Below are 27,419 nucleotides of genomic sequence, written 5' to 3' on the forward strand. Positions count from 1 at the left end.
CGGAAAGTCTGGGCAGATTGCCTCGGGCGCCCTCTTTTCATTTAAATTCCCATCCAAGAGCCAAGAAATAAACGAATAAAACGTAAAAATGTCAGCGCGGGCCCGGAATCTCTGCTAATTACTAAGTAAACATCCCCACCCCAAGGAGCGCCCAGCTGTTCGCGCGCCCCGGGGAGCGTGTGCGTACGTGTCGCGGGCCTACAAGAGCGAGCCCGGGGGGTTTCGCTGGGTGCTGCGCTTACAGAGACTGGGGGCCCGGGAGCCGATCGTGAGGGTGAGGGGGGGGGGGGCGGGCGTGCAGGGGGCCGCGGGCCGGTTTGAGTGGAGGGTCGGAGGCCGCCCGACCCGCGCACCTTGTCGTTCTGGTAGGCGGTGACCGCGATGAAGTCGGTCTCAGGGAACACATAGGTGCGGAACGTGCTGTAGGGCAGCTTCAGGATGTCGTTGGCTCGCACGATGTGGAAGCGCGGTTGGTACTTGTGCATGGAGTTCAGAATGGTCTGCAGGGAGGGCGAGGGTCAGCCGACAGCCCCCAGCCTGTCTCCCAGAGCCTTTCTATTCTCTGGGGACCGGACCTTCTGCCATTTTTCTGTCTCTCTCACGTTCTGTCTTTCCCACCTCACCCCCAAACCTTCCCCCGCTTTCTCCTGTCTTCTCTGCTCCTTACCTCCCCATATTAATTTTTCTTCCCCGCCCCTCGATTTTCTTTATCACAGTTTCTCTTTTCATTAAAAAAAAAAAATTACCCCAGCTGGAAACCAAAATAAAACAAAACTCGCTACCATTCCACTCTTAACTTCTCTTTCTCTTCATGGCTAAGCCCCTAGTAAACCCAGGGAGAGAAGACTGGGGCCTTTGCAGCCTCACCAACCTGCCCTACCTCGGGATGGGGTAGTCCCTTTAGCCCGGTGAACTGCCCCTTCCCATTCACTGGGGCCCTGGCTCAGGCAGAAGCAGTGAGAACCCCAAAATCCCCTCTCCCAGGTCAGGCATCTGCCTGAGGGAGGAGGGAAAGGTAAGGAGGGGAGTTGTTTGACCTTTTAAATCTCCTCCTTTGGGGATGGGGGTGGAACTTGGGTCTTGGGGAAGGGTGAGAACCAACTGAGGTCCTGGGCCAGTCTTCCAAGCTCAGACCCCAAAGACCACTAGCTCCACAACCCGTCCCAGCTGCACCTGCCTCCTGCTCGACTCCAGAAGGGAGTTTGGAAGGCCTGAGATTTTGAGAGTTTGGAAAGTGAGATTGTGGGCAGCCTGGAGCTTAGTGGCTGTGAACCCCAACATTCCCCAGGCTTGCAGAGCAGAGCCTCTGCACCCAGGCCCAGCCGGCAGAGGCCACAGGGCAGTGATCTGGGCAGGGGCACTCTGGGGGTTCTGCGAGCACTCCCCTCTGGGGAACCGGGGGTCTTCTCCCCACCAACCCATGGTGCTACTTGCAGTCTTCGACCCCCATCAGCACTTGGCCTGCACTCACGAAGCCGTGCTTGTCTGAGATGTTGTTGGTCAGCTTCAGCTTGTGGAAGGCCACCGGCTTGGCCATCCACTGCTCCCCCGTGGCCGGGCTGTCTGGGTGGATGTACATCCGTTTGGGCATCTCGGGGTCGGCCTTGCCTGCCACCATCCAGCGCGAGTTATGGAATTTATACCGGCAGTCATCAGCGGCCACAATGTCCATCAGCAGGATGTATTTGGCCTTCTTGTCCAGGCCGCTGACTCGCACCTTGAAGGGAGGAAACATCCTCCTGGGAGAAAGTGAAAGAGGGAGAGGTCAGGGAAGCCAGTGGATCTCGAGGACCCCTCTCCCCCAACCTTAAGCTTCGCCACACATGTTCCTCTGTTGCCCTTGCTCTGTCCTCTTAGGAAGGTCTGGGAGATTCCACCTGTGGTGGTTATTCCTAGGAGATCCCATTTCTGCCTGTCAAGACCCTCTCCTGTGATGAGGCTTGCCCTCAGCCCTATGCTCAGATCTAGTGACCCCTTTTTTCTCCCTCATATGAGATGAAAGCCGAGCTCCAAGAAAGAAATCCAAGGCCCTTACAAATATACCCGCTTCTTATGAACCTCCCTGAAATTCGTTCGTGGGAATATATCCACTTAGGGCCGAAGCTCTCAGAAGTGCAGTCGGATGTTTGTTTGGGGGAAGGAACTGGGTTACAGCAGCGGAACAAGGACCCTGACCCTGAAGTTCGGGCGAAGAGGGTGAGTGAGCCGAGGCCTGGATTCTCCGCGTCCGAGCCAGAAGCTTGAGAGGTTGGCGATTGTAGCTTTTCTTCCGGCTTCAGGCCCTACGGAGCCGTGTGCCTCCGGAGCTCCTGGTTCCTCGGCCCGGACAAGGCTCACAGGCCGGGTCAGGTTGCGGCTGGGCCGGCTCGCGGCGGAGAAGGGCCGCGACCGGCGGGAACCGGAGGGCCGGGCTAGGCCTAGCGGGGGTGAGAGTCTCATTCCGGGCTCCTGGGTAGGAGGAGAGCGTGGGAGACGTCGCATCTTCGCGGAGCACCGAGCCAGACTCGCCTCCGAAGCAGGAGAGAGGGGTCTCAGGGCTGAGGAGTTGCGGCCGAGACCGCTGAGACCCTCCAGGGCCGAACCGCGGGGCCTCCTCGGCTTTGGAACTCTGAGCGCTGGGGGACTGTTCTGCAGGAGCACGTTTTCGTTTTCATTTGGGAGACTTCGATAATTCGGTTTTTTTTAAAAAGAAAAATTCGTTCGGTGCCAAATGAGAAAAGTCAACTCGATCGTCTGTGCATGGCTCGGGGGCCGGAGCCGGGAGCTGGGAGCCGCGGGCGGTAGGCTCGGCGCTGGTCGGTGCTGTCGGGTTCCCCTCCCGCCCACCCGCGCGCCCTCCGGCCAGCCGGCCGCCCTACCTCCCGGACTTGGTGATGACCATCTCGGTGCCCAGCTTGTGAAACTGGTCCCACAGCTCCTTGGCCTCCAGCGTCACCTTGGGGTCGTCCTCCACCTCGTCCTCGGGCTCCAGGCTCTTAAGCGAGCGCAGATGAGCGGCGGGCGGATGCGGGCCGAGTGCCGAGACGTGCAGCCCCGCCTCGGCCGCCGCCGCCGCCGCAGCCGCCGCCGCCGCCGCCCCCGCCAAGCCCGGGTCGGGCAGCGGCTTGGCCAGAGCGCCGGGCGGCAGCGCGAGAGCCGGGAAGAAGGAGGGCTGCGCCGCCGCCAGGAAGGCGGACATGGGGAAGTCGGCCGGCCGTGGCGCGTGGAACGGGTGGTAAGCCATGGCGCTGGCCGCCAGCGCCGGCTCTCTCATCGGGACATCCGGCCCAGGAGCCCGGGGGCCAGGGCCGGGGGCGCGCGGCTCGGACCCCCGGCCCGGGCGGCGGCGCGCACGGAGGAAGGGCGACCCGAGTGGCAAGCGCGGTGGCGGCTCCTCCCGGTTCCCCGTCCGGCGCACGGCGAGGGACGCGGGGCGCTGGGCGCGGGGGCGGCGGGGGCTCTGCGCGGGGCTGGGCTGGGCTGGGCCGCTCCGGCGCCGGGGACCACGCGCGACTGGTTAGATCTTGTCGTGATCTCTGGAAAACTGTGACTATCTCACATGTCCTGCCCTGCTCGGATCCCCTGCGCTAACGAGCCAGGCCCCCCTTGATTGCTGATTTTACGCTTTTTGGACCAATTGTGGGTCTCCGGGGGCGGGGTTTTGACAGCTCAGGCCAAGCTCGGAGCGGGAGGGGGGGCCCGGGGAGAAGGTGTCGGAAGCCTCAGCAGTAAGAAAACATGTCAACAGAATAAAATATTAACCAATGACGGGCCAGCGGGCCCCGAGACCCCTCCCACTGCCCTGGCCCCCACCCCACCGCCAGCGCCCACGGCTGCCTGCGCCCGGACTGGAAAGCGCGGCGGGCCGACCCGACCCGCCGAAAGGGCCTGAGGCGGGGGGCGCCCGGGCGCCAGGGCCCGCGGGGAAGGACCCCCAGCCGCAAGCCGCCCCAAGTGCAAAGCATTGACATGGCCCCGCGAGGAGAGGGGGCGCCCTCCTTCTCCCACGCCCGGCAGCCCCGCAGCCCCGGCCCGCGCCCCGGCTTGGCCTCCGATCCCGCTCCCGGCCGCGGCGCCGCCCGGGCCCCTCCACTCCGAAGGGAGGCAGCAGGTGCTGGAAGGAGAGGCCGGTGGGCGGGCGAGGCTGGAGGTGCCGGCTGCCGAGGTCCCGGAGCCGAACCCAGGTGGCGGGAGCCGGTGAGTGCGGCGGTGGCAGAGCCCTGGTGGGGCCGGCGGGGGCGGGAGGCGGACGCGGCCTTTCCTCGGGGAACGCGGGGACCCCCCTAGCCCGCGCCGACCCCCTCACAGGAAGCCCCTGGAAGAACCAGGAGTTCCGGGAAAGCCCTGGACTCAGCCCAGTATCCGTTTGCGTCCCCGAGCTAGTCGGAGCTCTCCCAGGAGAGCCGGTCCTCCGGACCGGGAAGGTGTGAGCGCACCTTCCGCGGGGCACCGGGCGGCAAGACGCCGGCGGATCCCGCCCACAGGTTCTTGACCCAACGAATTTTCGTCGCATCCGGTACCAGAGACACAAGCATGCCCCATCCTCTACACCGGCATCCTCTCTAGGCCACTTTCCTGGAATTGGTTCCCAGCTCTCGAAAGCTCACGTCTCCCAGGTTCCGTGGTGCCGACTAGCTAGTGTGGGGGTCTGAGTGTCTGTGCGCACCTGCAGTTGAACCTCCCTCCCCCCGCCCCGCAGCCAGACTTTGTTCTCCCGCAGGACCAGGGTTTTCTCCCGCCCTCAGTATGTGTGTGTGTGTGTGTCTCGCGCCCACGGTGGTAGTTTCCTCTGTGCTCAGCGGGAGTCGAACTTAAGGCGGGCGGCCACACACCTGCCTCGGATCAGTCTCAAGCCCTGACACTGCCTGATTCCTGGCGGTCGGAGGGCCAGACGGACCACGCACTGGACACGGGTGGCACGCCTGCCCGCACGCCAGATTCCAATGCAAGTTAGTTCGGCCGGCGCGGACTCTGCCCCGGCGTGGTGGGCGCGTACAGCCCACACCCACAGTTCCATGCGCTGCGCACACCAGTCGCAGGGAATCTTTATGCTGCACACGCAGACCTGGCGTGTAAAGTCTGATCACCCCGGGCAGTGCAGTTTGGGGACCGGCCGGAGTGGTTTGGCCTCCTCGACCTTTTTTCTACTTTCCTGAGCCGACCCCAGAGATCTTGCTACATCCCTATACAGCGCGCCACAGGGCGCCGCCCCCAGAGGGTTTTCCTTCCCGACCTCACTCTCCACTGGGTCGCTCCTCTCTTAGTGCCTCCTCTCTGTCTAGAACGAATCTTTGACTCCTTGCCGCGCAGTCTATGCAGCCCGGGCCAGATACATTGCTGCTTTGCCCCGGCAAAGTCCTGCCGGCTCCATCTTAGGCGAGATGTTGCCGCTGGGGAGGGATGTGTGTGGATAGGATTGCGCAGCTGATGGGGTGACCAGATAACAGCCAGCGTTCCGTAGCCAGAAATCCGGGCACTGGCCTGGGAATCCGCGCATGCATTTGCAAAGTCGTGTGTGTACGCGTACTTTCAAACTTAAGAATGGCGTGGAGAACACCTAAGTGTGTGCGATTTGAACATTTTCCTGGGGAAGGTCTGTACCTGGTAAAAGGGTCCAAGACCCAGAGAATTTGAAACACGCTGGCCCAGGTTGTTCGCCCAAGAAACCGCGCGGCGACGGTGCAGCGGCTGCCTTTGGGGGACCACGATCCCACCTGGCCACAGCCACTGGGCCACGGACTTGCCCTCTGGCGGCCGCGGGCTCTTTCTCTGCCCGGACCCCATCAGCTGCCCTGCCCCGCCATCCCGCAACCAGCACGAGGTCCCGCTACAGCCACTCTTAATAGTCTGAATTTCCGTCCCCATTCCCCCCACCGCGCCCAACACCTCCCGCCAAACTCTCCAGCGAGGAATATCCTTGGCTCAACGAAAACCCGCGAAGCGGAGGCCCAGGCAGCTCTGGAGCTGCGCTGTGCGGCGTTCAGCTCTCGCTCGGCCCCTCCCCCGCTGGGTCTCCCCTCCCCTTCCCCTTCCCGGGAACAGGCGCCTCCGGGGGGTCCCCAGGGCTGAGAGTGCGTGTCTCTTTAAGAGGCCCCGGGGGGCGCCTCGCGAGCTGCCCGGGGCTGGAGGGGGAGGGCGCGGGCGGGAGCGCTGGCGCCAGGCGGCCGAGGCTCCACAACAAAGCTCCGGCCCCTGTCACTTCGCATCGGTCGAGCCCCGCAGACGGGCGGGGGACGCGCGCTCGGCCGCGCCCCCCCCCTCCCCGGCCGTCCAGGGCCCGGGCGTCGGGCGGGCGCGGGCCTCTGGCCTCTGGCCTCCGGCCTCCGGCCTCCGGAGCGTTGCACGCGCTCCGGACGCTCTGCGCCTCCCGCAACCCGGAAACCCGGCGGGGGCGGCCTGGGCCGGGTGTGGCCGCGGCCCTGAGCCTGGGCGGGCTGCCGTCGGTCCCTGGCCCCTAACCTTCCGTGGGGTCAGGGGCCGCGGCGGGGGTCTTCCCGGGGTTGGTCCCGCCGGCGTCTCGGGCTGTGTCCCTGGGCGGGGATCCGCCTGGAGTGATGGCCTGGGGGGCACGGGCCTGTGGCAGAGGGGACACACGTCCCCGCGGGTAGCGGGGCGCTGGCCTGAGGCGGGTACCAAGTGCGCGGTGGTTTAGGAGTGTGCCTGGGCTGAGCGCGGGTGACGCGCGGGGCCCTGCGCCTGTGACCAGCAGCGGAGGTGCCGCGGGGCGCGTGCATCCTCGCCTTGGCTTGTTGTGTGCGCAGGAAGGAGGGAAGAGGAGGGCAGCATTGCCTCCCATCCCCGTCTCCCCGACCGGACCCGCGCCTTCCGGAGCCTTGGCGCCAGCCAGCCCCGTTCAGTGGCCGGGCCCGGCTCCCCCGCAGTCCCTGGTCTGCCCAGGCTGGGGGCCGCGGCCTCAATGACCCCGGCCCGCAGCGGCCCGGCCTGTCCCGTCCACTTAGACAAATTGCGGCTGACAGGCGCGCAGTCTCTCTGGAGTCGCCGCCCGCCCGTCGCCTCCCTCCCGACCCAATTACCCCGCGCAGGGTCGGGCCAAGTGGCTGGGACCAGGCGGAGGGCGCGGGAGGCGCGACCTCTTCTCCGCCGGTCTTGCGCGAGGCCTGGCGGCTGGGCCCCTTCTTCCGGTCAGGTTCTGAGGATGCCCGGTAGCAGCACGGCCCCTGGGGTCCTGTCCCCGGGCTTCCAGGCTGGCGGGAGGCCCGGGCTGGCAGCCCCGGCCCTCGAGGGTGGTCGCTCCGCACTTTCGAGGGCAAGCAAGGTCGCAGGGCCCCAACACCCAGGACACGTCCCTGCCGGACTTTGGGCGACTTCCCCAGAGTTTGGGGGACTCCATCATCCCGGGAGCTCCCGGAACTATTCTGTGCTCTGGGGTCGAGGTCCCGGCGTCGCAGCGGTCCGCTTGGGACGCAGGGGTTGGTAAACGTGAGGTGGACCTGCACAGGTGTGAGTTCTCAGGTGTGGGTGCCCGGGATCGTGGCAGAGTGAACAGGCCACGCTGCTCTGTGGCTTGAGGGGGCAAAGCACAGGAAGGACCCCCGTGCCCCGGCCCCCCGCCCCCCACGACCAGCCCACCTGCGAGAGAGGGGCGGGGCTGGCCTGAGCGCTCTCACCAGGTTTTCCATTCGCTTTCTGCAGAGACGCTTTGCCGGATTCCCTGGAGCAGCTTCGAGGGCAGTTCGTGACAATCGGGTTCCAGCGTCGCCTCACCCGCCCTTCCCTCTCCCTTCCAAAGAGCTACCTGGCCTGTCCCATTAGCCTCTAGGCCTCCAACCAACCTTTTGCTTTTTTGACCTGCAGCTTCCTCTTGGATCTTGGACCATGTTGCTTGTCTCTGCTGGGTATGTTCCTGTCCCCCCATTTTGCAGATGAGCCCAGAGGGGCAGTCATTTACCGGGGGCCACACAGCTACTGGTGGCAGAGCTGAGATGGGACCCATGGACCTTAAAAGAGAGCAAGGCCACTTCCTTAGCAAGTTAGTGATGTCGTTGCTGGCCCACTACCTACACCTGCACGGGCAGCCAAGCAATACTGAGACTCCTGGGCCCCAACCCTCAGGCTGGGCTCTGGGTTCTTCGAATCCAAGATAGTCCAAGATGCTCTTCCCTTTTACCCCTAGAGTTTCCAGCTCTAGGTCTGCAGGAGGGGGCTGCTTTCTCAGTGACACAGGGACTTCGGAGCAGCTTCAAAGCCAGCCAGGGGCCAGGGCTGGATGCTCTTAGGGGTAGGGAATGGGGGAGATAGGGCCAGAGTCTTGGACTGTGTGGGGGCCCAGGACAGGGAGGTCGATGCAGAACAGAGCCCCCTAAGGGAACTGGCCAGGACACGTGAGGCAGCAGGGAGCAGACAGGGGTCAGCAGATTAGCTGTGTGACTTCTTAACCTGGGACAAGGGCTCAGGCTTCTCATCTGCCAAAATGAGGACCGAACAGCTCTCTGGGGGTGCCTTCAGTTTAGAGATTCTCTGATCTGTGAAAATCAGAAAAACAGCAGCGAGCAACCATTTCCAGTCTCGGCTGGCAGCTGCCTGCTCTGGCCCCGGCTTGCTTGCAGAGGAGCTGACGCTAGTGTTGGACACAGGTTGGTGCCCCTGAATTTACTGTGGGGCCACTGGGCCATGGCTCTCGTCAGTCCCAGACAGTGCCCTGCCTCCTTGAGCTGCCACCCCAGTTCCCATCAGCCTCCGTGCAAACCATGAAGGTATTTTTTTCCCCTCCATCAAATTGGGAGAAAGTCCATAGTAATTTGCCTGTTGAGCGGGTAGCACTGTAAGAACCAGGGAGCTCACATGGCTTCCTCAAGGTCACCTGGTCAGGCCATAATTAGATGCATGTTCTCCTAGGTGATGCCATCCTGTGGGGGGTGGGGGGGAGCTGCTGGAGGTGAGGCAGAGATTGCCCTGGGAGTTATCTCTAGAGGACAGGAGGCTGGCTGCTCCAGGGCCAGTGGGCAGTAAGGCCCCCCACCCTGGGGCCCAGTCTCACTTCCAGCTGATTACAGGCTGTGGCAGGGTCTATAACCTCTCCAATTAGCTGGAGGCCAGACCCAAGGCCTCTCTGATAACCCTAGCTCCAGTGGCAGCCGCCATGGGGCCAGCTTATCTGGCCTCTCTTATCCTGCCCCTTCCCCCACATACTCCAAGAGTTGCCCTGGCTGCGAGCAGATGAATAACCAGATTGTCCTGCAAGCTCAGCCGGCAAGTCCAGCCCTACACCCACCACTTTCCCTGACCGAGGGAGGCCACAGCTGTTTTTTGCACCCCCTGGAGGGAACAGGCTGAGCCAGGGAGGACTCCTGACTCTAGGCTGCCAGTCAGTCCCTGAGTGGTTGGGGAGCACTCCTGGCTCTCCATCTTTGCCCCTGCGTCTGTGTGCCTGAGGGTGGGTGAGAGAGCTGGATCCTGCCTGGAGCTCTGGACGCGTCCCCAAGGAGCCAGCCAGTAGGCACAGGCAGGCTGGGGGCACCCCTCTCTCTCCCGGCCCCCTTTTGACTGAAACACGGCTCTGGAGGGGTGGGGCTGTGCCTGGCGTATCAGTGTGTCCAACTGAACCAGAAAGGGGAAAGCTGCTGGTCGCCATCAGCCCCTGCCGGCTGGGCCTCCTTCTGTCTGGGCATGTGATCTTCGGCCCGTGGGTCCCTGGGCAGGAGGGACTGGCTTCAGCCACCCTCTGCAGGGCTGGCCACTCAGCCTTCGGAGCAGAGCGTGGTTCGGGTCCTGTCTTCCCCCAGCATGCCCAGCTGGCTGGGCACTGAAGATTAAATCTGTCCTCAGGTGCCAAGGCTGGATGGGGTGCGTGTGAGCAGGGCGGGGGCCCCGGGGCTGCCCTGCTCTGGCTGGACGGCTGGAAGGCAAGGCCTGCCTGTTTGTGAACATCTCTTCTGTGGCTGTTGCATTAAACTTCACCCCAAAGTACGCCTGGCTCAGTGGTTTCCTTCAGTCCCCCCAGGCCTCTCCAGGGTCTCCGGGGAGGCAGGATGGGGACTCGCACCCATTTCCTTCCCCCTCAGCACGCCCTCTTTGCTCCACCCCTGCCCGTCACCTTAGGTCCAGAACTGGGAGTGGGGAGGGGACCGCATCCAGAACCTGTCATCCAAGGTTCTGACCATCCTTCACCTTCTGAGTTTGCAAAGAGAGGTACAGGACTTCCCTGATGGTCCAGAAGACTCCCAGCTTCCAGTGCCAGGGGTGTGGGTTTGATCCCTGGTTGGGGAACTCAGATCTCACAAGCCTCGGGGTGCAGCCAAAGAAAAATTTAAAAATTAAGAAAAAAAGAGATATATGCTTTAAAAAGAGAGAGAGGTAATGACAGGTAATGTCCCAAACAGAAGGCCATAGTCTTCATCAGGCTCTCCTTACCACGGCAACCCAGCAGCACATTCCAAGGACCTGACCGCCACAGCCAGGGAGGCCCGGGGTGCCCTCCAAAACCCAATGGCTCCGGTGACAGGCAAGAAGGTCAGAGGATGGGTTTGTCAGACGCCACCCAAGTTCTGGATTAAACATCCTCCTCCACCTTCCTCCCCGCTCCCCGACTCCCCCACTCCCGCACTCGTCCAGGTGGGGGTGTTGGGCGCAGGGCCGCAGGGTCAGGCTCCCAGGACCCTGACCCCAGCCACTCAGGGATGGACACCAATTGCAGCGTGATTTATTGAACAAGACGTGCACTTTTTGACAGGGCTCAGAAACCACGGTTTCCTTCACTGAACAGTACAGGATCAGGGTACAAGGGCGTACAGACAAGAAAGACAAATCCTTTCCATGAGTTGAAGGGGAGAGAAAAGAGGAAGCGGGGCTTCTCCTTCCTCCTCCCCTAATACTCCGGGCCTCAGTTCAGCACCAGCGGGACGCTGGGCAGTGTGTGCCGAAGCCAGGCCTGGGTCGGGGCTGGCCGCTCGGGGCCAAGATGCCGCCGAGCCAACCCCCCTCCCCACCCTAGCCACCCCCTCCCCCCACCACCCCGCAGGAGCTAGGTTAGAAAATACAAAAGCGGGTCCGATGCGGGACGTCATGTGCAAACGGAGGCGGGACGGAGCTTCTGCAGAGTCTCGGCCACGGCCCGCCCCACGACGGGGGCAGAGGTCAGCGCGCGCAGAGGTGCTTTGGAGAAGGGTCTCTTCTCGATCCAGGGAGGCTGGGCGGCTGTCGTCACGAAGCTTGGGGAAGGTGGTGGGTTCAAAGAGGAACGGAGTCTGAAGGGTAGGAGCGGATGGGGGGCGTCTCCCTCTCCCTCCGGCAGGAGAGTGGGCCGGCCAGCCCGAAGCAGGCTGCTGGGACCTATGGGAAGCTGGTGGGGAAGAGGCTGAGGGGCTGACTCTCGTTGGTGGGCAGCGGAGAGCGGTAGCCGTCGAAGTTCCTCGGGATGCTGCCGCTGGTGGAGCCCGAGCTGTTACTCAGAGTCTCGATGCTTCCCTCTCGCTGGAGTTCTGCAAGACAGGACAGAGGGCCAGGCCCGGTCAGGGGGCATTCTCAGCGGGTAGGCGGGGGGTGTGCATTCTGGGCCGGCTGCCTGCCGCGAGGCCAGTCTGGGTCCACTGATATCCTTCTGCGGTGCGGGGGGTGGGGGGCAGCCTGGGTCCCAGGGAGAAGCCCCCTTGGCCGGCAGGCTCCCGTCACTTCCTCACCGTGTGAACCCCTTTAGCCAGGAGCATGGCCACCCTGATGATGCATTTGGACCACACTGCCATTCGTGGGGCATGTGCCCAGGCCTGGTGCAGACTCTTGCTCAGCCAGCTTGCTTCCCAACATCGTGAGAGGCTCCTGTTCTGGCAGGAGGGGAGAAGCCAGGAGGCAGGAAGGACCAAGGCGTCCCCATCTGGTCCGTCCGCCCCTCGCCTCCCCTACAAGGGACCCGGGCTCAGCCACTCACTTGCTCACAGGTCCTCACCCACACCATCTACCTGCCTGCCAGGCCCCTCCTGTGCCCTCCCCCTGCAGGGGGGAGTGCCTGCTTTGAGAGGAACCTACTTGCCTGGAGTGCCTCCCTTCCCCTTCCTCTGGGCTCCCACGTGTCCTGGGGACCCCTCTGGAAGGGACGTGTTTAGGGTCCACCCGGGAGTCAGGTCAGGAGGCTCCCAGCCCCTCCCCTGGCGTCTGCAAGCCAGGCTACCATCTTGGAGATGGCACCTGGCTCCATCTCCTTCCACTATGGGCACCTTCCTCAACTGCCCTGCCATCGCTTGACCCAAGACAGGTACTGGGGTGGGTGGGCTGGGAACAGACTTCCTGGCATGCTGAGTGCAAGGCAGAAAGAATTACTTCTTGGCTTTCTGAGAGTGGTCAGTTCCTATCCCCTCTCCCTCACAGTGGGCTCTGAGATGTGGGCACACATATCCCTTGGCAAACTCTGGGCCTCAAGCCAAGATGAGGCACCTACAGTCCCTCCTTCTCCAAGGTACACCTGCCTGGGACAGAGTGGGAGGGGGTCTCGCCTGTCCACCCCGGAAGCCCAGGCTCTCAAAGCGGTTATTTGAGACAACAAAGTGCGCTCAAATGTGACATGTGTCTGGTCTCCTGTGCCTGCAGCCTGTGCCTAGGCCCCCTGCCACCTTCCACGCACAGCACAGCTGGCTTTGGTTAGGGGATGGGTCACGGCCTTCACTCCTGGGCTAGCCACCACCGGCCAGCCAGGAAGTAACCACTGACCCCCACTCCCCGTGGGTGACCCCTGAAGCATGCTGGAGGCCCAGCAGCAGCAGCAGCCACAGAGTGGGTTGAGGGCATCTGTGCTGGCCTCCTTCAGACGCCTCCCGGTTCCAGTGTGAGGTGTGAGGCACCAGCCATGTCCGGGGCCCAGGCTGGAAGAGTGTGCCTGCAAACCAGAACCTCTCAGCAGGTGGGGGGCTGTGGACACGGGCTGCAGGCCTGGCGACGGGCCCTGACTGCCAAGATGCACTGGCTGCCCTGTTGGGCCCGACCCTGAGATTAAGTCGAGTCATCCAGATGCCGCCGGAAAACCCAGACCCTCGCGCGGGCTCTCTCCTTCTCCACTCAGCCTCTAGCCTCCCCCTCATTTGGGGCCCATTGTGCCAGAAGGGACAGGACAGGAAAGCAGGGAGCAGACCCCCAGGTTTCTACACAGAAGCTTCGCACTCCAGGAAAACTCTCCCCATCCCCTTGGTTTCTCACGAGTGCAGCCCGGAGGCCCCGGCCCCGGTGCCGGCCGTCCTGGCGCTAGGGGGCGCCGACAGCAGGCTGGGAGGGAGAGAGGAGGCGAGGTCCCAGCAGGGCGGCAGGGGCTGCCGGACTCCAGGCCCCAAAGAGAACCCGGGACGAAGGGGCAGAAGAGGCAGCAGCCCCGGGGCAGGCCCAGCGTTTCTGATGCAAAGTGCAGGTGCGTCCCCACCGCCCCGGAAGCCGAGGCGCGGGGAGCCTGGGACCAAGCGGGGGACCCCCACTGCCCTGCAGCCACCCCCCAGCAGCGCAGGGACTCCGGCCCGCAAGTCCGCACGGCCGCCCCGCACCCCATCCTGTGAGTGGGGGGACAGGTGCCACAGATATTTCAAGATGATTTTGGGGCTCCCAGGGCCAGGGACAGCCTGTGCTGTCTTGCTCGTGTTTTCTCTTCACCAGCGAGGACTTGGGTGAGACAGAGGTAGCCCCTGCCTGCCGGGTGACCAGGCTCTGCTGGACTCAGGTCCCGGGCGTCTCCCCCGGCCTCATCCCTCCTGTCCTTGCCTGTGGCTGCTGCCCACTGGATAACTCCCAAAGCTCCCTACTGGTCTCCAGACCCCCCGAGCCCCCCTCTCCAAGCCACCGCATCCCAAAGCCAGAGAGTTCTGCCTGCAGCACAAACCTCATCTTGCTTTTCCTCTGCTTAAAACCTTCACCGTCTCCTAAGGGCTCTGAGGATGAGGTCTCTCAACTCCTCACCTCTATCAAACTGCCTTCCGGGACCTGCTCCTCTCCAAGACCCCACCTCACTAAAGTGGATTTGAGGAATCCAGATAACGAGCTTGGGCAGTCTGGGGGCCTTGCGAGGCTGCTCCAGGCCTCTGGGTGTGTGCTCATCCGGGGAAAAGCCCTTCCCAGGCTCCTGTGGCCCCCAGGACACCTACTTATCTTTGAAGCTTAGTACTCCCGCAAGCCTGTGCTGTCGCCCTGGTAGCATGGCCAGGCCCCACCGCGCTCTGTACTGACTCCTGCCTGGGGACCCCTAGCACGCTGGGCATCGTCTGCTCACATGTGCGTCACCGTCCATGTGGGGGGAGTCCCTTGGAGGCCGGCTCTGTGTTTGATTCCCTAGTGCCAAACCACAGAGCCTACAAAATAGTTGGTGTTCAAAAAGCAGTTCTTGAATGAATGAATGGATGGATGAATGAATGAGTGAGTGCGGAGGGAAGGGGATGGGTCACTGCTTCTGCAGCTTGGCTACCAGCGTAAGAACCCGGGGCCCAGGTGCTCCTGGGCCGTTGCCTACATGCCCCCGTCAAACCCCTTGCTCTTCTGCTCCCTGAGACAGGACCGTGTGAGTGTGTGAAGGAGACGTGGATGTGGAGGAGGGGTGCACACACGGCCCCCCGCAGGCCACCCAGCCGCCCAGCCCTTCGGAGCAAGCGGCGAACGGAAGTGTGCGGCCTTACCTTCCTCCATCCCGAACACACGCTTTGTTACTGTTGGGTTGTTCGCGGGCGCTGGGCGGTTGGCATTGTTTTTTTTTTCCTTTTTTTTTCCCTTTTGAAAAGAAAAGCATTGAGGAATCTTTTGGGAAAAGATCCGGACAATGATGGAGTACACTGATGTCGGCAAGCAGGAGGCGAGGGCACCAGGAGGTGTGGGGAGCTCACGCCGGGAGGAGGGTAAGCTGGCAGCAGAGTTCTGCAGTGACATGCACGTGTGGGGGGCTGGGGACCAGTCTTGGGGGCCCCGGAGATGGAACTGTCATGGCAGAGCCGAGACCCCTTTCGTCAAGGGGGCGATGTGGGGGGAGAGGGTCCGTCCCCGGAGCAGGAGGAGCAGCTGTGGGGAGGGGAGAGGCGGGCCTGCCGGTCCATGCAGTGCCCGCGCAGGTGGGACCCAGGAGAGGACAGGAGACAGAGAAAGCCTGCAGTTTCCAGGGATGCCTCCGTGTGTTCTGACTCAGTGGTCCAGCTCGGGCTGCCGGCCTCCTCCCCCCAATTCCAAGACCCCCGGGTCTGAACGGCAGCCATATAGCTGCACTGGACTTGCAAGGAAAGCCCACCAGAAACCTGCCAGGGCTGCAAGGGAGAGTGAGCTGGGGACCTCTCCCCACTCAACACAAGTATGTGGATTCTGGCTGGTGGGATAGAGCCCGCTTTTACGGAGGCTGCTCTCCAGGCCTCTAAGATAACGGACTGCACTCAGACGGAAAATCTTACTGTGACCTCACGTTCCCCAGCGCCTCTGTGCGCCTGGGAGGTAGGTGCTGGTCTCCCCATTTTGCAGGCAGCTAAACCAAAGAAGAGCAGGAAGCCACTGGCTCTGGGAACACAACCCCTCGAGAAAGAACTGGGCTGATGGAGACGTGACAACTCCAGGCATCACTCTGACTAGTCCCAATCCCCTCCACTGGCTGTGTCCACCCGCTCGCTGTTGGCTCTTTTTGGAAAATGGGGCCTGTCACCCAAGCTGCCCCTCGAGGTCACGGGCTGGGACGGGGTAAGCCACAGCAGATAATGGGCAATGGAATGAGCAGCAGCTCCAAAGGAGAAGCCTCAGCTCTCACGAAATAAGCAAAGGACCGAGAAAGCTCAGCTCTCACGCCACCCTCACTCTATATGGAGCCTGGCAAATTTCAAAGGTCTTGGGGGGCCAAAGAGGTGGCTGGCCTTGTCAGGGAGAAACCACCCTGGTTCCCTGGGTGTGTATGCCAAGGGAGACCCAGGGGGAATGGAAGGAGGCAGGAGGCTGGCTGCCCGCAAACGCTGCCCCCCTCTTGGGGTGGGCCGTGCAGATGAGGGAGACGGTCTGTCCTGGCCCCTCGACTCTCAGCAGGAGACTGCGGCCCCTCAGCCAAGGCAGGGGCTGTGGACACTGGCTCCTGGGAACTCTGGGTGGGTGCTGCGGCCAGTGCCGGCTGCACCCGGGGAGAGGCAGAAGATGAGCCGGGAAGGGGACACACAGCCCCGGAGACGGCACGGGGTGGGGGGCATGAGGAAGCCCCTCCCTCTGGAGTGCTGGTCCCTGAAGCTGCTTCACCCTGGAGGGCCTTCTCCCCGGGGCCTGTCCTCTCTTCAGGGTATAGACCCTTCACTCCCTCAAGGCCACTCTACGCCTGGCAACGCAGGGATTTTTGGGGACACCCTGGATGCGGCCTCTCCAAAGCAACAGTCACTTTCCTAAGCGCTGTGGTCTTGGTTCCCCCATCCCCGGGGAGGCATGGAACACTGAGGACACAGGGCCTCTGTGAGTTTCAGGGAGAGCTGGGGCGCCCAGGAAGGCAGGGGACCCAGGGGGGTCCGGAGTGAAGCACTACCTTGGGCTTGGCCTTCGGGCCTCTTCCAGGCCAGATGGCAGTGGCTGGAAAATCAGAGCCCCCAGGGAAGCCCCTTGGGTTTCTGGTGGGTGGAGGTGTTGTGGGGAGCCCCGGTCTCTGGACTCAGAGGGAGGCCTGTTTCGGGGACCAGTGAGGACAGTGCTGTGCTTTGGGGAGGAGGGTCCCTGGGGCCCCTGGTTCAGCCCCCAGGGCCCCCTGGCACTTCTCTTACCACAAAAGGAGCAGCGTTTGCTGCAGGGCCCTCCTGGTGTGCTCAGAGGCTCCAGCCAGCCCAGCTCTGCATGCTGGGCCTCGCGATGCTGCTCATTAAAGGGATTAGCAGAGCACTTTTATTGGGTCCTGGCTGCAGCCACACACCCCATTCCCAAGCTAACCTCCCGGGCAGCCTGCGGGGAGCAGGATGAGGCCTCAGGGCGGAGTCTCAGGCAGCACTGGCCACAGGCTTCCAGCAGAGAGAAGGGAGCGTTCCCCCACCCCGCCCCTTGGCCTCAAGGCCCAGGTTGGGGAGGCAGATGAGGCGAGTGGTTCAGAGAGCCAGCTCTGGGCCCTGCGACCTGGGAGACTTGGGGCAAGGTCCTCAACCTCTGTGCCTCAGTTTCCTGCACAGGCGGCTAGCAAGGTCTGTTTCACAGTGCGCTTGTAGAATTAAATAATGCATGCAGACTGCATCACAAAGTGCCTAAAGCTTCCAGTCAGCAAATGTGAGTTACTCTCATTGCTGCAATCGTATTAGTGATTGTGATTATCCACAAGACCTTGCTGGGGGTGCCCTCCGGCTTCCCTCCCCCAGCAGGTGTCCCTGCCATCCAGACCCTCACCCCCACCCCTTCCCCACTGGAACTCTGGGAGAGTCTTTCTTTTTAATCAAGAAATGGCCTGAAGAGGAAGATGGCAGATTATGTGTTTACAGCTTTTCATTTCCCGCCTTGCCTCTTTGGAAGTACCCTCTTCCAAGCTGGAAAATAAATTTCCAACCCTGTTGACGTGCATTGATTTTTCCCTCCTGCGTGCACCTCCCAGTTCTCCCCTGTCAGCAGGACCTGTGGTTAAGCCCCCTGCCTGGGTTGGGCTCAGTGGTACCTCTGGGGAGCGATGGAGGTGGGTGCAAGCGGAGCACAGAGCAGCCAGCCAAACCGCCCTATCCTGCCCAGTGCCTAGCTCAGAGTCTGCAAACAGAAATGATCTGGGTTCCCTTCCATGGTGAGGGGTCTTGGCTGGGGGTAGGAGGAGGGATCCTCTGACCCAGATCTTCAGCATCTTTCCTGCAGCCCCCCTGGGATATACAGGGAGGAGACCAGAGGACCACAGAGAGGATGGCTTCGAGCTCAGCAAATGGTTCCAAATGGGCTCTGCCCCAAGCAATGGACATTATCCACAGGGGGCCTTCCAACGAGGGCCTGGGACCAGCTGTGCAGACAGGCATGGAAACAGAGGTGCGGGGTTAGGGGGTGGCTGGCTGCCTCCCACAGGGCTCAGCTTCTGGTGTGGGAAGAACCCAAAGAGATGATCTGGATGCCAACGAGGGGTTGGTCCTGGTGGATGTGGCTCTGGGCTGCTTGTCTCACACCAGCCCTGAGCCTGCAAACTACTGTCCTCTCTTCCAGAGTGTCACTCTGGGAGGTGAGGGGGGCTCTTCAGGGAGAAAGAGCGGGGAGTTGGCTGAGATCGCTTCCTGAAACTCGGACAGCTCTGTCCACACTGTGGGCGGAGCCGGCCTCAGCCCCAGGGCATTTTTCAGGAGGTTAAAAGGGCAGCAGTTAAAGAGGAGGCAGCCTGCAGGGGGGCCCTGATTTTCTCCCCACTTGGACACACCCACCCTGGCTCTTCCTGCCCCCTCCAACCAGCCCTTCAGGGTCCCACCCTCAGGCGCCCCCACCAGGCTGCAGAGGTGCCAGCCGACCAGGGACCCGCTTCTCCACCCACACCAGGTCTTGGGGGCTGAGTGGGGCTGAGAAGTTGTCCTCTTTCTCCTCCAGCAAGGGGTTTCTGCTCCCCTCCCAGGCTTGCTTGTGGAAGGAAGGAGGGCAGTTTCCCACAGTTGAGGGGCTGAAGATGAAAAGGCCCTTCCACGTTCAGATAAGGGGAACCCTGATCTGGTCAATGGAATGAAGGTGGATGAAAAGATGGCTAACAATGGCCTAGGACTCTCCCGGGTTTCACACCTGTGTCTGAGCACTGAGGCCACCTACTTCCGGTCCTCTCACCGCACACTCAGCCTGGGGTCCCTGAGAGCTTGTGCCAACGGCCTGAGTCCTGTAGCCAGTGCGCAGGCACACACCTTCCTTCCTGGCAGGAGTCTCTTCCAACCCAAGTGCTTCTGCAAACCTGCTTTCTTATCTCCCTGCCCAGCTCTTTCTCCTGGCGTACCGCAGGTACTGAGACCCAGAACACCACAGGATGAGGCCAAGGTCACGTGGTCTGCCTTGCCCCTTGCCCCTCCCCTTCCCCAGCTCCAGACGTTAAGGGCAAATACTTGCTGCTCTCGCCTTGGGTCCCTTGAACTGTTTCCCTCGGCCACTGGGGCCACGCATGGGTGCCTAATAACCTCAGGGGAGACTTGGGGCCTAAAGGAGACCCTAGTCCTTCTGGGTATCCACTGGCCCCTCCCCGGAAGGTGAAAGTCATGGTCAATACCTGGAAAGGATGACTAAGGAGACCATCAGGTGGAGAGCCCTCTCTGTGTCTGGAGGAAAAGACACAGCCCCTTCTTTCCCTCCATGAGGACAGGTCCTCAGGCCTCTGGAAAAACCCTACTCATGAGAGCAGGCCAGTCTGGCATTGACACATGAGGCAGGGACAGAGAGGCAGGCTAGATCCTGGAGCTCCTGGTGGGCTCAGTGGGGATGACACAAGAGGCACATGCTGGAATGCTGGGGAAGAAATAATCAAAGAGGAAAAAGAGGGGGGGAAGGAGGCCTGAAGAATGAGGAAGGGTCAGTGTTCAAAAGGCATCCTCCACCTGGAGCTGGGTGTGTAAGTGTGTGCACACATGTGCACCTGTATGTGTATGTGTACATGTGCATACATGTGTGTGTGCATGGGTGTGTACATGCATCCACATATGTGTGCTTGTGTATGTGCATGCGGGCATGCGTGTGTGCTGGGGGTGGGGAAAGCAGCAGAGCATCTGAATTCCAGGCAGAGCAGCTCCTGCCCAGCCTTAGATGGGGGGTTACCCAGGAGGTGGGCTGGGGTCTTGGGGCTGCAGCCTTTCCCTGAGGCCCCTCCCACCACAGCCATGACGCGGCACCAACTCCAGGCAGGGAGAGGCCCACTCCCAGGAACCCCATGTGACCCAGGCCCTCTCCAGTCTTGGCTTAAGGGGAAGAGGGCAGGACTCCCCATCCCGGCCGCCCAACAGCACCCCGTGTGCGGGGACCCTCTCGGGGCCACTACATCAGTCTAACTGTAAATCCGGACCCAGGCAGAGTGAGTCCGGTCATGGCGTATTATACATGGGGCCAGGAAGGGCGGAGCTGACCTGGCTCATGGTCCCCGGTTCTGAGTGATGTGATAAATCTGGCTGAAATGTGCTTGAGGTCAGCCAGACGGAGGAGCACCCTGGAGCTGACCCTCCCAGTGGCTACGAGGAAGAGGCGGCTGAGAACTCACCCTAAACCCCGCTCTGCCGCAGACATGCTGAACGACCTGGGCAAGTCCCACACCCCTTCTCCGCTTCACCACCTGTCAGGCAGGAGGGCAGCGGCTGCCCTGGCAACCTCATGGGCCGTGTGAGGCTCTGAAGAGAGGAGGATGTGAAGGTGCTTCGAGAAGCAGGATAAGCCCCGAGGGCGTGGCAGAGACTCTCACTGCAGTGGGGTCCTGGCTAGAGAGCTGGGGGTGCCGTCTCTGAGGCCCCTGGAGAAGCGGTCCTCACCCAGGAAGGCCCGAACTGCCCCCTCTAGCCCCAGGCCAGCAGTTCGGCCTGGGGGCAGAGCCTCGGCAGAATGGCACCTGAGACAGATGTGGAGGGGGGCATGGAGCTAAGGGATGCCTGGCTGGGCTCTGGGAACAGCCTTCTCTGCGCACGCCTGCACGTGGCGCCCCGTGAATGGGCGGCTCAGCACGGCTCCAGGGAGGACACAGCTCAGAAACTGTCCCAGAGAACCAGGTGTCCAGCAGCCAGCCTCAACCCGCCCTGCCTCCTCAAGTGGGGTCTTCTCAAGACCCTCTCTGGGGCTGTGAGATGGCGCAGCGCGGCTTGCAGACCGCAGGGGAGACGCTGCTCCCCAAACGTGGCTGGCCTGATGGGCTCGAGCCACATCTGGTTCCCATTCAAATGTCCAAACGTAATTAAATTCTCTCCGACGCAGCGGAAGAGTTTGGTAAGATGTGGCTTTCCCCCTTCCACCAGGGTTAAGAAATCACTGTCTCGCACTCCAGTGGCTGACCGGCGCTCCTCCCGGCCGCCGATCCCTCCTGCTCCACCAAGGAAGGGCCTGTGTTCGGCTCTGTTTTCTTGGGCTGAAGGGGCCAGGGCCCTCCCCGCAAGGAGGAACAGCAGAGGCCAGAGCTCCTGCAGGCTTCATCGGGGTGGGGAGGCGAGCCACCCTGGGAAGACAGCTTCGGGACCCAGGCTCACCCTGGGGACACACCAGTGTCTGGATGCTCGGGGTCTTGTGACACCCTGCCGAGGGATTCCCCTCTCTGTAGCTCCTCACAGCAGGATGCGCGTGCATCTCTGGCCTGCCTCTGTGGGCAATGCAGCCTCCCCAAGTCAGGCCCAGGGTTGGGGGGCAGCTGCCCACCCGCCATGCATGGAGGAGGGTTGAAGATGGCCAGGGGCAGCCCAGGAGCCCGCCCAAGGGATCCCCCGGGGCCGCCACGTCACAGGGGCTTGCTGGTTGCCTCTGGCCTGTCAGAGCCCCAAACGGGTTAAGGGGCAGCTGGGTCCAAGGTACCGGGCCTTGGTGGGATGGAGGGCGGCCCCTTCCACAGCGAGGAGGCCCACTCACCCGAGGCGTCGGTGCCTCTCCTGGCCTCCTGTTCGGCCCCTGCCTGAATTCAAGCACAGTTCCCTGGGTGGGCTTGCCTTTTCCAGCTTCCCTTCCCAACTGAGCACCTTCAGTATACGGCTTCTTTTTACTTAGGGATTTATGACTTTCACGGTAATGGGTTCATTCTACTTCCTCTATGTCTATTTTTCTAATCACTGTGGTATAGGCTTTATGAGACATTTTTTTTAAATAAAATAAGTCGGGGTATTATTCTTTTTGAAACTATCTATCCTGTAAGTTAATGACTTCAAGAGGGTGTGGATGCTCCCCAGAGACAAACGGGGGCTGGGGAGGGGATAACTCTGGTGGGGGTAAGCGAGAATCTTCCAGATTCAAGAGAGGTCCCTTGACGACTCTAGGCCAGGTTGCTCACCGATACCCCTATCTGAGCTCTAAGACCACTTTTAGGCTCACAAGGCATTTCCACACCAAAGAACGCTCACCCTGGATATGGGCCCAGCACACACAGCAACCCCAGTATTGCTGACCTGGCTCTAAATAGGAAGAATTTTGTATATCTGGTTCCAAATGGTTAACAGTTAGTAATGGATTTAATTTAATTTCTGGGTGGCATGACCGCCAAGGCCATGTGTCTGGTGCCTTCATATCAGTGAAGGTTTTAAGGAAATAAACCCAGTTCGTGGATCAGTCGTCCTAGGCCAAGCCTAGCCAAGACATTGGTGCTGGGGTCGAGGTCTCTGTGGCCCCCGTTAGGGTCCCGGCCTAGGATCCTGAACCCATAGTCACGAGTCTCAATTAATCGCCGTGGCGCCGCCCGTGGCAGAGGAGAAGGTGGGCAGACGCTGCCTTAGCCTTTGTGCTCTGCGCTCAGACTGCCTGCTGGTGCCGGGGCTCTATTCATTATTCAATTCAGCTCGCTCAGACGAGCTTTTCCATTTGCTCCTCCAGGAGGAATAACAAATCTAGAAATGCAATTCCACTTTGCTGTATTAAGATATTGATTTGCCTGTCGAGTGGAAGTGCATCTGTTCTGTCAGCTCCCCCGCTCCTGTGGGCAGGAAGGGGTTAACCAAATGTTTATCACAAGGCTGGCTTCAGAGTTGAAAGTAATGTGATCAGTAATGAATTTTGTGTTACATTAGGTTGTATAAATGGACAGACAAGCGCAGACAACAAGTGGCCAGGAGTCGGGGCTAATCTAATGATGTAAAAATAGAGACAGCACCAATTATACTAGGGGCCAGCTCCAGGCTCCTGCAGGGACTGCAAATGAATAGGTACAAATCAAATTACTCACTAATAGACGCACTACAAGAGGGGCAGTCAATGGTAAATGCATTAGAGCCTAGTGACCTCTCTGCTCTGCACTGCAGAATCCGAAAATTTGACTTCCATCTTAAAAGTGGGGGGCGGGGAGTGAGGTTCTCAAAGAAACTCTTGTTGGGGGAACAAGAGTGGCTACTCCCCACCCCAAACCAGGCCACGGCCAGAAGGTACCCCGTCTGAGTCGATCTCCTGCCCTTGCTCTGATGCCTCCCAAAGCCTGAGCACCAGGGGGTGCAGGGGTGGGGGTGACCTCTGGGGGAACAAAAAAGGACCAGGGGATGAAGCCCTGCATGTAGGCAAAGACAGGAAGTTACATACCAACACACTTCACAACCATGTGTCTCTCAGGGGTGGTGGTTTTTACTGCTACTTCAAAGGCTGTGTCTGTATCGAAAATAAAATATTTCTTTAAAGAGGATTGCAACACGGACCCTGCAGGGAGCAGCCGGTAGAGAGATCAAGGGGAGAAGAGATCAGAATCTGGTCTGACCACTGGGAGCTGTGCGGTCTGTTCTGAGGCGCGGCGTGTGCAGGGCTTCATCTATTTCCCACCAGCCCAAACTGGTCTGTCCTCGCCCCTTTGCTCCTCCTCCCAGTCCCGCCGACGTTCCTGCCTGGGGATGGAAGCAGGGAAGGCTGTGGAGGTCCTGCCAGCACGTGGGCAGCCCCTCAGGTTTTCTTCCTTCTCTGGGGCTCTAAGAATGGAGAGAGCAGGCCTGAAGTTCCAACCTGCTGGGCAGGGCGAGGGGGCTGCTCAGAGAAGCCTTCTGACATGCCCCAAAGCATGAACCATATGCTTACGTTCAGCTCCCAGTGGCTTGGGGAGGCAACAAGTATGAAACCCAAGTCCCTCCAAGCATGGATACGGGGGCCCTGGTAGGCCTGGCCCCACCCGCTCCCCCGTCTAACCGAGCCCTAAGGCCAGCCCCAGTCACACACATCAAAGTGGAGAGTGCACACTGGTCCTGGCCAACTGGAGATGAAGGGAACAGGCTGGGAAGATGAGGCCTGGCCCCTAGCCGGGGCGGGGACAGGCACCCAATGGAAAAACAAATCCTGAACAAATGAAGCAACAGGATGTCAATTCTCCGCAAACTCAATTAAGCACATGGAGGGGTGGGATTGCAAGCTATCGGGCTACACGAAATAAAACACATGTGAGGGGCTGGGGGAGGTCCGGGAAGCCTGGGGCGGGGGATTCTGCCCACACACCTTAGAATGCCTTCTGGAGTGGGCCTGAAGGTGTCTGGCTGCGGGGTAGGGGGTGCAGGGGTGGGGTTCAGAGAGAAGTGAGCAGGAAACAATCACCCAATGTCATAGGGTAGACAGCTGACTCTGGTGTGGGTGCTCGGAAACGCCTCCTCCTGTTAAACCCAATCTGATGGGCATGGCTTGGCCTTCTCGGTACCGGCCTCTCTTTTGCTTTAAGAGCTCAGGCTCTGGTTTCCTAAGGGGTCAGAGGGCCATTTCCAACGTTCATTGTCTGTGTGTCTGTCCTTCCTCCCTCACCAGCCATCCCACCTCGGGGGTGGTCCAAACACCTCAGACCATCTTCTGAGGCAGAAGGGCAGAGGTAGGGGCCGAAGGGAAGGATGGGTATTTAACCATCCATGACTGTGTTCAACTTTGTTCAGATCTTACACCTTGCAGAAAGGTCAACGGTTAAAGGTGAATTCCCTGGCAGAAGAGGAGGAACAGAGAGAAAGCCTCCCTTTTGTTAACCATTTACCCGTGTTCATGTCTTCAGAGAAGGGCCCTTATCAGGGGGGTCCAGTGGCTCTTCTCCACCCTCTGTCCAAGCCTGTCCATTTCCCACAGGAATCCCCGCTTCCCTGTTGAGGCGATGCCTGGAAGGGGGACCTGTGAGGTCACAGGGGCACTTCCTCCTTATAGATAGGAATCGGTGCGCTCTGGTTAAAGAATCCAGAGTCGACTTTGGGCAACTGAGAAATGAGCAGAGATGCTTCTCAGCCCAAGTTCTGCATTATAGCTCTGCCTTTGCCTGGGGCTTTCAACAGCCTTAGGGGAGAAGAAGAGAGGGGTGTGGGGGCTGGTGGGGGCAGAGGGAGAGGGGGCGGGGCAGGAGAAACTACCTACCTAGACTGGGCCAGGAACCAACAATTGTGTCTTTTAAACACAATCCCTTTTCCCATTGCTCTGACTGGCTTCCATTGACCTCTCAGGAGCCACAAGACCCATCCAGTCATTCAGCAAACATTAACTGGGGATTCAGCCTGGCTCTGCTCCCAGTGCTGGATGCAGGGCAGGGAAAAGGCTGCTGGTTAGAGGCAACAAAGATGAACTGGATTCAGGCCAAGGATCTGGGATTGGGCTAAGACACACCGGACGGGCAGTCTGGCTGAGGTAGGGGCTGGAAGGACCACCGGAGCTGAGCCTTACCCCAGTGGGTTGGAGAAGGGAATACGCCGCTGCTCACTAATGTTAAAGGCAGCATGCGTGGCCTGTCCTGGACCAAGAGTCCCGTGCGCAGGCAATGCATAAGTTCAGAGACGGGGAGATTAGAGTCTGGTCTAAAAAGGGAACTTGGTAGGGGGCGAGGGCAGCAGGCCCCTGAACAGAGACAGGTCAGCAGGGCTTGTGCTGGGGATGATGGCCGAGGGTGTTGGCATGAACTATAAATGAGGGTGACTGTGGAGGGGGTGTCGGGGAGAGGCTGGAAAGGTGCGGCAGCCCGAAAGTGAAAGTGAAAGTGAAGTCGCTCAGTTGTGTCCGACTCTTAGCGACCCCATGGACTGCAGCCCACCAGGCTCCTCCATTCATGGGATTTTCCAGGCAAGAGTACTGGAGTGGGGTGCCACTGCCTTCTCCAGCAGGAGCCCGAAAGAGACTCTGAAATATGACGGCAGGGTCCCAGGCGGTCAGCTGTGGGCCCAGGAGGGCTGACGGAGAGCGGGCCCTAACATGAGGATGGTTTCCTTTTCTGGGGCTCCCGTCTCAGGAGTAATGGGTGGAAATGACTCAGATGATAGGACATTAAGAACCGGAAATTCTTCCTGGACATCTCCTTTTAATCCCACAGCGCTGAGTTATGATTTCACATCAAAGCTTTCATTTTCTCCTCCTTTGCCCATCGTAATAGGGGACATCTACCGCGTGGTGGTGTGACAGGACGTTTGCACGGGTGGCATGGAGTCTGAGGCATCAAAGCTGTTTGGGGGGTGGCACCTTGAGGACAAGAGACAGGAGGAAACGAGGCGACCGAAGCACTCAGCACAGGGAATGGCGGCGGCCAGGACTTGAAGGAACAGGAGGCCAAAGCTTACTACACTTCGTGGCTTCCCTCTCCCAGGCCTTAGAGGGGAAGAAAGGAGACAGGGGAAGCTTTTTCTCTCCCTGAGGGCAGGAACTGTGCCCAGGGGCACCTCAAAGAGCCTGCCTACAAGGGGAACCCCAGAGAGACGGCACGGGTCTCCAGAGGAGGCAGTGGAGAGGAGGCCCTGAAACCATTTTGTAAAGACACAGAAGGAGGAGAAAATCCAGGGCCCAACTAGGTAAAGCAGAGAAGGACCTACGGGACTGGCCAAGTTGCTTGGATGACAGTGCTTGCTGGAGAGTAGGGATGTTTAATAGCTAAGAGAGAGCTCTGTGGGTGGCTCAGCAGTGAAGAGTCCGCCTCCCAGTCCAGAAGACATGGGTTCGATCCCTGATCCGGGAAGATCCCACGTGCTGTGAAGCACCTAAGCCCCTGAGCTACAACTGAACCCACGTACCCTAGAGCCCGTGCTCCGCAACCAGAGAAGACGCTGCAGTGAGAAGCCGCGCCCTGCAACCAGAAAGTAGCCACTGCTGTCCCCAACTTTTTAGAGAAAAGCCCGCGCGGCAACGAAGACCCAGCACAGCCAAAAAAACATAAACAAAAAATTTGAAAGCTAAGAGAATTAATTCAGCCCCCATGCCTGCAAGTATGGTCATGTGATCACGTGGCGCCTGTGATGGGAGGGGATATTATGGCTCCTGCTGCCTTAGCAGGAAAAGGTCCCCAAGACTCAGCAGCGAGGCAGGCAGGAGTTCCAGGCCCGTTGGAAGAGCTAATCCTAGAGGAAGAATGCAGGGGCCAGCGTGCTGGGTTATGTGTTTTGGGGTGCCTAGCTGGTCAACTCCAGTACCAATAACTAACACTGGTTGAGAGCTGAATTCCTTCAGTCCTGAAATGAAAGCTATTAGCGTGCGTGCACGCACACACACACACACACACACACACACAGCGCTTTGAGTCATCTTTTGCAAAACATAGGTTGTCAGTGGATATTTATTAATTCACTTATTGAACCCTTCCTGTGATCATTTAAAAACTTCATACTGTTCAAAATGTGCTTTCCACGTTAAGAAAGAAAAAAGGTACTTTTCAAAGTACCTTACGCCTTTTCAAAGAGTAGAGGTAAAGATTTCTGACAGAAATCTTTGGAAGACCTTTAGTTGAAAATAATCTCATAGCTTTTTCAGCTGAGTAATTAATATACATTCAGGAAAACACAGAGGATTTAGCAGAATAAACTAGAGCACTGGTTTCCAAACTAGATTACAATTCATCAATGTGTTGTAAAATCATTGATTTGTAAATCATTGATTGTGTTGTAAAATCAATTTAGCGGGTCCAGACTGCATTAAAAAAATGAAATAAAATAATCCTAGAGTGCTTTGCCTATACTACTGTTTTCTGAAAGTTC

The 27,419-nt window shown here is 60.1% G+C and overlaps 3 protein-coding genes and 1 long non-coding RNA gene across 16 annotated transcripts in view; 2 read left to right on the forward strand and 2 right to left on the reverse strand.

Moving 5' to 3' along the window:
- TBX2 (T-box transcription factor 2) overlaps positions 1 to 3,341 on the reverse strand; it is a 35,078-nt gene extending 31,737 nt beyond the window's left edge. For all 4 annotated transcript variants that reach the window (XR_009731214.1, XR_009731213.1, XM_061390232.1 and 1 more), the window contains exons 1-3: positions 2,859 to 3,341; positions 1,472 to 1,739; positions 354 to 500 (exon numbers count right to left, since the gene is read on the reverse strand). Coding sequence is in view for 2 of the 4 variants with exons in the window: in XM_061390232.1 (XP_061246216.1) it covers positions 354 to 500; positions 1,472 to 1,739; positions 2,859 to 3,253 (810 nt within the window). In the remaining 2 variants the exon portion in view is untranslated. The remainder of the gene's footprint in view (positions 1 to 353; positions 501 to 1,471; positions 1,740 to 2,858) is intronic.
- Positions 3,342 to 10,617: 7,276 nt separating this feature from the next.
- The window catches only part of BCAS3 (BCAS3 microtubule associated cell migration factor), a 590,167-nt gene continuing 573,365 nt past the window's right edge, over positions 10,618 to 27,419 (reverse strand). For 4 of the 10 annotated variants that reach the window (XM_061390224.1, XM_061390222.1, XM_061390223.1 and 1 more), the window contains 2 exons: positions 23,050 to 23,115; positions 10,618 to 11,417 (listed from right to left, as the gene is read on the reverse strand). In XM_061390224.1, coding sequence (XP_061246208.1) covers positions 11,269 to 11,417; positions 23,050 to 23,115 — 215 coding nt within the window. In that variant the 3' untranslated portion in view covers positions 10,618 to 11,268. Of the gene's footprint in view, positions 11,418 to 14,573; positions 14,665 to 23,049; positions 23,116 to 27,419 lie in introns of all 10 variants that reach the window. The other 6 variants (XM_061390227.1, XM_061390228.1, XM_061390230.1 and 3 more) reach the window with 3 other exon arrangements.
- On the forward strand, positions 14,708 to 27,399 carry LOC133231730 (uncharacterized). Its single transcript, XR_009731215.1, has 2 exons — positions 14,708 to 14,789; positions 25,832 to 27,399. It is a non-coding gene; the product is annotated as an uncharacterized LOC133231730 (long non-coding RNA).
- On the forward strand, positions 14,785 to 24,778 carry LOC133231728 (uncharacterized). The gene is made up of 2 exons (XM_061390237.1): positions 14,785 to 21,163; positions 21,230 to 24,778. Exons 1-2 carry the CDS (start codon positions 20,395 to 20,397, stop codon positions 21,535 to 21,537), a joined length of 1,077 nt encoding a protein of 358 aa, XP_061246221.1. The 5' UTR covers positions 14,785 to 20,394; the 3' UTR covers positions 21,538 to 24,778.

Source organism: Bos javanicus, chromosome 19, assembly GCF_032452875.1.
Source record: "Bos javanicus breed banteng chromosome 19, ARS-OSU_banteng_1.0, whole genome shotgun sequence".
Lineage (NCBI taxonomy): Eukaryota > Metazoa > Chordata > Mammalia > Artiodactyla > Bovidae > Bos > Bos javanicus.